Source organism: Petaurus breviceps, unplaced genomic scaffold (genome assembly GCF_028583685.1).
Source record: "Petaurus breviceps papuanus isolate PSGF00001 unplaced genomic scaffold, PetGlider_PUasm1.0 90763, whole genome shotgun sequence".
Taxonomy (NCBI): Eukaryota; Metazoa; Chordata; class Mammalia; order Diprotodontia; family Petauridae; genus Petaurus; species Petaurus breviceps.
In genome coordinates, this window is record NW_027187340.1 from 9,345,215 (window position 1) to 9,354,140 (window position 8,926).

An 8,926-nucleotide genomic window follows, 5' to 3' on the forward strand; every position below is an offset into this window, starting at 1 on the left:
GGCGCGGTGTTATATGAGAGCATTGTGTTCAGGTAGCTTGTCATTAGGTTGGATACAAGATTCATTTAAAGATATTTTATGTTATATATTATTTTGTTATTGTTAAGTGTAGCACCAAAGTATAAAAAAAGTCCTATGTGAGGTCTTATGGGATGAAAGTTGCTAATGACTTGGAAGGGATGAATCAGGGAATGTTTTCTGGGAGATGTCCCATTATGGTTGGTCTTTAAAGGATGGGTAGGAATTCAATTGTTGAAAAGAGGAAGAGAGCATATCTGGGTATGGGGAATAGAGGAAGTAAAGGCACAGATTAGAAACATGGGATATGTTTGGAAATAGTCCAATTTATTTTAAGTATAGCACAAGGAAGGATACATATTATATATACATATATGTATATATGTGTGTGCATATATATATATTAAGCTCTTTGATCGCAGAGACTATATTTTGATTTTTCTTTTGTATGCTTAGTGCTTAGCACAGTGCATGGTACATAGTAGATCCTTAATAGATATTTAATGATTGATGACTGGATGCAAATAATTAATTTAATACAATTAAATTGGAGAGATAGTATGACTAATGGATTGAAAGCTACTCTTGGATTTAGGAAGATCTGAGTTCCAGACCCACTTCTGCAACATATTAATTCTGTGACTCTTGGTAAACCACATAATCTTTCAATACTGTAGGCAATTCTCTAAGAGTACAAGTTACTGAGAAGATGGTTATCTGCTTTGGTAGATGAAACTCCTCAACAGGAGCTCCCTGCACTGATGGAATCACAGTTGTGGAAAGATTAACTAACTAAATTACACCAGGTGAGGCAGCAGGCCAAAGTGAATTGAGAGCTCACTAATTTCAGGGTCACATGTGGACACACATTGGTTCCATAAGTCTAATGAAGTCACTTACACTCTCAGTGCCCAGGCAACTCTCTAAGCTCAAAGTTGGAGAAAAGATGCTGGTCTGCATTGGGAGAGGGCATTTCCTCACTGGAAATTTCCTTCACCAGTGAAATTACAGGTCTAATACACAAACAAAACAAAACAAAAAAGCAACTAAAAATCCCAACACCCAACCCCTCCCCCACACTAATGATCTGTCCTTTTGTTGATATGGGAATTCTTTCCACCAATGAAGATTACAATCCATTTATATTTTAGTAGATGATAGCCTCAAGGATCAAGAGCTAGAAAGGACCTTGGAGATGGTATATTACAACCCAAGAATTTTCACACAGTATGTGGAACAGACTATGTATCTAATGAATGTTAGTTGATTTTATAAGATCTCATTCAATCATTCATTATTTTTGAATGTATGTTGCCTCCCTTTCTCAATGACCCGACCAGAGTATACTCTTTGGAGCAAGGATTAAAAAAGAAAAAGAAAGAAAAAAATTGCTCAACAGTCTCAATCAACCCATTTACTACATCAGACAGTAAATACAACATTCCATCCCTGCAATCAAGGAAGGGTGATGCATTTTCTCAGCTTTTCTTCAGATCTGATCTTGGTCATTATCACTGCACAGCATTTGATTTCATTTGTTCTTCCCATTGACGTTGTCGTGTATATTGTTTTCCTTGTGCTTACTTTATCCTGTATTCACTCATATAATTCTCACCTGTTTCTCTGAATTCTTCATATTCATTATGTCTTATAGAATAGTTAATATTCAACTACATTTCCATACCACCATTTGTTTAGCATCCTCTAGTCTATGAACACTTATTTTATTGTCAGTTCTTGTTGCCACAAAATGTATGGCAATGCATATATTGGTAGATATAAGGTCTTTCTGTCTTTAACCTTCTGGGCATATATGCTTAATAGCAGTACCTTTGGTTTAAAGGTTCTAACCCATGGTGGGCAACCTGTGCCAATGAGACCATACATGGCCTTCTAGGTCTTTGGGTGTAGCCTTTTGACTGAGTCTAAATTTTACAGGACAAATCCTTTTATTAAAGGGATTTGTTCTATGAAGTTTGGATTCAGTAAAAGGACTGCACTCTAACCCCTTCATATTTAAGGCCCAGAAAGGTAACCAAAATTACACAGCTAGTAAGTGTCAGAGACAGGATTTGAATCTAAGTACAGTATTCTAATTATTATGTTATGCTATCTCTCAATATAAATTAGAATGTGATATGTGCATAGAATATAGAATGCTATAAGACATTTTAGCAAAGAGAGACTACTTTGTACTAGACTATCAGGGAATATTTTATGGTGGAGGGGTATCTGAGATAAATACTGAAGGAACGGGAAGATTTCAAAGGGTGGAGACACAGTGAGACGGCATACTTAAACGGTAAAACTTCATGGATTCTTGACTGATTGGCTCAAAATGCAGTAAGGTGATTAAAGTATCTCTGTACCATATTGCCAAACATTCTACAGAGGTAGCAAGCTGTAGTGGATAGAGCACTGGGCTTGGAGTCAGGAAAATCTGGGTTCAAATACTACCTCAGAGAATAATTAGCTATATGACCTTGGGCAAGTCACTTACCCAGAAAGTGGGTAAGTTTTCTCATCTGTACGATGTCTATGATGACATCATCTACCCCATTGGGTTGTTGTAACTCACTGAATTGACAGTTAGCTTCAATGATCATCTCTAGGCAGACGATTCAGAGATAGTCTGAGTCCTAGTCTCTTTCCTAAGCTCTAATCCCTTATCACCAACTTCCTATTAGGTATTTCAAACAAAGTTCTGTAGGCATGTCAAAGTCACCATGTTCCAAACCAGAATATATCATTTTCTTCCTTTTCTAGACATGTCTCTCTCACAAATTTCCCTATCACTGTCAAGGGTACCACCATCCATCTAGTCACCCAAGTATATACCTTTAGTATTATCATGAACTGTCCTCTCTCACTGACACCATATCCATTCAATTACCTTATCTTGTAATTTCTTTCTCTATTTCTTTTTCTACATTTCTCACATAAGTTCCCTTCTCTCCATTCACAAAGGCACTTCCCTAGTTCACACCCTTATTGCCTCTTGCCTGGACTATTCTAAAATTCTTCTAATCAGACTTTTTGTGTCAGCTTGCTTCTGGTTTCCATCTATACTACACCTAGCTGCTAATTTTCTTAAAGCATTAGTATGCCTATGTTGCTCCCCAACTCAGTGAATTCCTATAGCTCTTCATTACCTTTAGAATTAAATGTAAACTCTGGCATTTAAACCTCTTCACAGACTTGGCTTTTCCTTTCCAATTCTTAAACAAATTATTCACCTCTATACATTGTGATCCATTTATCTTGGCATTCTTGCTGTTTCTCACAAATAATACTGTATCTCCCATTTTTCTGCATCTGCATTGGTTATCCCCTATTTTGGGAAAGATTTCCCACTCAACTTTGTTCCTATAGACTCCCTGGATTCCTTTAAGACTGTTCAAGTTCCATCTCCTGAAGGAGATCTTTCCTTGTCTTCCCCACCCCCAAACTACTTGAGACTTCCCTTTTAAGACGACCTTCCATCTATTCTATATTTAACTTGTATGGATGGATTTATGTATATGCTGTCTTCCCCTGTTAGAACACAAGCTCCTTGAGGGGGAGGGATTGTTTTTGCTTTTTCTTTGTATTCCAAGAGCTTAACATAGTGCATGGCACCATCACCACCACTACAACTACCACCCTACCTTTGCTACTACTACTACTATTACTATTACTAGTACTACTGCTGCTGCTAATACTACTGCTACCACTGCTGCTCTTACTACTACTACTACTACTACTACTATTATGACAAATCCTGCTTTTGCTATTACTACTACTATTATTAATCTCATTTCACATAGGCTAAAAGTAAAACTGGGCAGCTAGGTGGTGCCCACTGCAAATAGAACACCAGGCCTGAAGTCAGGAAGACTATTCCTGAGTTCAAATCTAGCCTCAGACACTTACTAGCTGTATGCCTCTGGTCAAATGACTTAACTCTTTTTGCCTCAGTTTTTCATCTGTAAAATGAGCTGGAGAGGGAAATGGCAAACCAGTATCTTCACCAAGAAAACCCCAAATGGGGTCAAAAAGAGTCAGGCTTGACTGAAACGAATGAACAACAACAAAATAAACCTGCTTTTAATTTCTGCATAGCTTTTTCTCAGTTACTTAAAATAGTTGCACGACCAACTTTCAGCTGTCAAATTCCAAAAAGAAATTTAAATACTTGAGAAACAGATGCCAGTTCTAGGGTAGAAAAGGCAAATTATGTTTTGTTATTAGAAATGGGAAATCTCAGTAAAAATCCCTAGTGAGAAAGTAAGAAAGCCCCCTGTTCTCTAAGATTTAAATGAGATATGAGCAGTCAGTTGGGTAAAAACAAGAAAAAAAAACAATAAAGCTTTAAATACATAGCTGAAATGTTCAGTCTCTTAAATCTTTTACTTAGTGAGGACTAGCTTCAAAAAAATCAATAAAACATTAAGATGATTTCACAAAACCCACCAACCACAAATCAAATCCACAAATGAAAATGTGATAATAGCTATTTGCCTATTAAGTCATTTCAATAGCCAAGAGACTAGACTTAGCAGGGAACCCTTGGGTATTTCCAAAAGAACCCTAAGGTTATAGGTTGCTGGGGTCTTAAAATTTGGTGAGTGTCTGGATTTTGTGAGAAAACAGATGGCACACCAGAGCTTTGCCTCATGAGGAATAACAGATGAGGAGATAGAAGCTTTCAATCTGGGGGCAGAATCCTGGGTGATCAGAATCCCAATCACACTGTAGATGATGATAAAATATAGTAGCGGAAGAATGAATTAGGACGACACGCTGTGTTTTATCAATAAAAGTAATGGCAAGAGATATATTTCTTACAATTATTTAACCAGAAGAGAGCTCCAAAGAATGATACATTCTGCTTATAAAGCAGTGTGAAGTGGGATAGATCACACTGTCAATGTAATGGCCCAGTTTGCTGCATTTGTATTAGCCACAAGATTATTCTTTGTATTCATTCAAAATGAATGAAAACATATAAAAACCGATCCTGACTATAAATCCTTTGCCACTGGAAACCTTTTGTCATCCTTCCCCTTTCCTTCCTTGTTCTTTAGCCTGGGACAGGACTGAGAACTGAACAAATGACTTCCTATGCTCAGGCATTGTTTATTATCGTGCAGTTCTGTATGGTGTAAACCAACAGAGGATACTTTCCCCTGGAAATTAAGAACAAGATTTCCATTTTTGAAAAATGGTGTGGCATCGTGTAGGTAATACCATTATAACTCAGTTTAGCACAGGGTAAGTGAACAGTAAGTGTGGTTTAATTTATGTGAGGGAGAAACTGTAAATTATTTATCCCCTATTTTAAGTGAGGCTATGTGGTCAATATACTTACTGTATGCAAACACTACAATAAGAATGTAATCATCGCTTACTTATTAATTATCAACAAGCTAGTCAATTACCTTGACTACAATTCTATAAAAGAATTTTTGTTTCTCAACAGACCAAATGGGAATTGTTTGCATTTCTAAACACTAACATCCTCTTGGCATTGTGGGATAGAGGATTGGGGGGGGGTGATTTTGGAGTCAGGAAAACTTGGGTTCAAGTCCCAACTCTGATACATACAGATTGTGTCTTTCTGGCCAAGTCATTTTACCTCTTCATGCCTTAAGCATTTCTCTAAGACTTTAAATAACAGAGGAATTCCCAGTCTTTGTTCCACTTTAGAAATTAACTACTGTAAGGAAATCATAGAACTGGGTCAAGAAGTTCTACCTAAATTTTTTTTTTTTACATTTGGAAAAAAAATTATTAATATGTATTGTGTGACGCTGTAAGAATCAATCTGTGGCACAGCCTTGTCTATGGCCAGTTAGCAGCTACTAGGAGTGGGATTCCAACACTTTCCTTATTCCATGTCTAATACCCATTTCCCATGGATGATATGATATCCTAGGACAGAAGTGTAAAGGGGGAAATGGGCAAGCTTTTACAGATTCTTTTCTTTTCTTTTTAGACCTTTTTTAATTTTATTATTTTTTAAATTATTTAATTTTATTATTTTTTAGATTTATTTAGGTAGGGCAATTGGGGTTAAGTGACTTGCCCAAGGTCACACGGCTAGTTTTGTGTTAAGTGTCTGAGGCCTGATTTGGACTCAGGTCCTCCAGACTCCAGGGCTGGTGCTCTATTCACTGTGCCACCTAGCTGCCCTTTACAGATTTTCTATAGTAGATAATATGTCAGACACAATGCAAGATCCCACTGTATTTATAGTTTCTTAATTAACAAAAACAAAATTCACATTTGCCCTGGTAAAGGAGCATTCTGCTTCCAATGCTCCCCAACTAGGTCCCCTCCCTTTTGTATATTATATGTCAGGTTTAAAAGAGGGATACAGTTCCAGCATCACCTTGAACCATCTTTACTTGGTTTGCCCAGGTCTCTGTCCTAATTAATGCCATTCCATTGAGGGGTAAGGAGGGAAGTGAGTAGGGTAGTTCTCCCTTTCAATTGGCAAACAGTAACAGGTGGAGATGGGACCATCTTGTTTCTCTTCAGTAAGGCCATCCATGTTCAATCGCGTAATAGACAAATCTCTCCGGTTCATGTAATGGAGACTTCCAGAGGTATAAATAGCAAACATCTGACCTGAGGAAATATCTGCAAATGTGAAAGTCCTCTTTCTGTCATCATCAGGTAACTCGTAGGGATAGTGACATTGCAACAGTCGAGATTCTTGAAATTTCCTCAGAAATTCTCTTAATTCCATGCAATAAGAACTGCTCAGTTTGGGTGTGAAAGGTTTTGGCCTTTGAAGCAACAGGGACTCACTCTTGTTCAGTGTTTCTTGTGCATCCTGAAGAAGGTCTGTATCTGGCATCCGGGACTTTTCTTCCAAAGCTGTGTCCATTTCCCTCAGGTCGTGCCTGTGTTGGGACAGTTGAAGGCGACTCCTCCTCTTTTTCTCTCTGTTGTGGATTTCTAGCTGGGCCTCATGGTCCTTCAGCTGCTCAAACATTTCATTCTCCTCCTCATCCAGTTCCACAAGACTGTGGACGTCCTCTTCTTCATCACTCAGGAACTCACTTATTTCTTGAAATTTTTCCTCAAAGGTTTCTCTGGGCATTTCCACTTGTTCCGTCCACACAACAGCCCATGTCCGAGGTATCTTCTTCTCTTCCAGTATTAGCTTCTGAACATCTCTTAAATGTACCTGTACAAGTTTCAGATTCTCCTCAAGCTTTTTCCTATAGACCTTGGCAGCTTCTTCTGTAGCTTTGACTGTGTGAGCCTCATGTTCTGGGGATTGTGAACAGGGCACACAGACTGGGGTCTGATCATTCATACAGAACAACTTCTTGTCCTCCTGGTGTTTGTCACAATTGCTGGGTCCCTGAGGCTTCTGTTGACGTTGTTCCCAGGTAACCGAAGGCTTCCTTCTTGGAGGCAGTTTCCCCCTTCTCCTTAAAGTGGCACTTAAAGCTCTGGACTGGGAGATTCCCCTGCACCTTCGGCAGGAGTTGGGCTCTGAAGTTTCACTGGAGCTACCAAAACAAGATTGGCAAACACTGTGTCCACAATTGGCAGCCACTGGGTCTGTGAGAGGGGCCCAACAAATGTTGCAGGTGAGCACATTCTGGTGGCCTTCGATGAAGTCTTTAGAAGCCATAATCCTTTGATAGCACAGTAGGCTGCTTCCTTCCAAGAACTCCAGGGGCAGAAGGAGAATTAGCTCGATTCCTTCCAAGAACTACAGTGGAAAGTTAGCTCCAAGCTGGAAAGAGTTCTACCTAAATTCAACATCTTGTTTTTTGTACTGAATTTATCTACATATATTTTATTGCTCCCTACTATATTAAAAGTTCTTTAAGAGTAGGGACAGTATCTTATTGTTATCTGTAGCTTTACATCTTCATATTTCCTCTCTTTGTCTAGCGCAACGTAATACTTTTAGTACGTGTTTCTGCTAAGCCTCAACTAAAATCCCATCTTTTACTGGAATCCTTTTCCAACCTTTCTTAATTCTGTTGCTTTTCCCCTGCTAATTATTTCCTATTTATCCTGTATGTAGCTGCTTTGTATGTATTTGTTTGCACGTTGTCTTTCTCATTTGATTGGAAGCCTAAAACGCAGTAGGCACTTGTTTATTGATTCTTGAATGACTATTGAAATGTAGAATGAAAGAGTATGAATTTAATGATTGAAAGTTGAATATGATAGTGGATATGGAATAGTATTTTCTCTTCCTGAATATTTTGTTCATTTACATTTATTCTTATTGTTAATTATATATAAACTTAATTTTAATAAGAAAGAAGCATAGTACTGCTTTTACTAGATAAGAAAGATAAGGATATTTGGACATAGATAATATGAGCTGTGCATTGTTATTTAAAGAAATATTATATTCAGATTAATCTTCAAGGTGCAAAAAGAGTTTTCTTTATTTCCCTACTCTTAAGAAATATCCTCTCCAGTAGGAGACATTGCATTTCTATCCCCATTTTACAGATGAGGAGACTGAAGGCTAGAGAAATTAAATTACATACTCATAGCCATACACCTAGAGTATGTCAACATCAGGCAGTGAATTCTACGGGGTGTCTCTAAAGTCTGGACACATAGGAAATCTCCTTAACTATGCATATTTTCAAGAAATGAAATGAATAAAATTTTCAATAATATTTGATTTAATTAGCATAGATTTTATCCATGACAACTTCACATGGAATAAAAGCTTTCATTAGCTATTGGGGACTATTTTCCCTATTAATGAGATTAATGTAATTTAATTAATTAATGAAATTTCCTATGTGTCTCCTATATCTTCCTATGAAATCTCATTTATGCTAATTAAATAAAATGTTGAAAATTTTATTCTTTTCATTTCTTGAAAATATGCATAGTTAATGAGATGTCTTATGTGTCCAGACTTTAGGGACAC

At 37.5% G+C, this 8,926-nt stretch overlaps 1 protein-coding gene across 1 annotated transcript; it reads right to left on the minus strand.

Annotated features, from left to right (window-relative positions):
• Nucleotides 1-6,433: 6,433 nt before the first annotated feature.
• LOC138146604 (E3 ubiquitin-protein ligase TRIM17-like) lies at nt 6,434-7,651 on the minus strand. The gene has a single exon (XM_069068611.1). It carries the CDS (start codon nt 7,649-7,651, stop codon nt 6,434-6,436), a length of 1,218 nt encoding a protein of 405 aa, XP_068924712.1.
• Nucleotides 7,652-8,926: the final 1,275 nt, after the last annotated feature.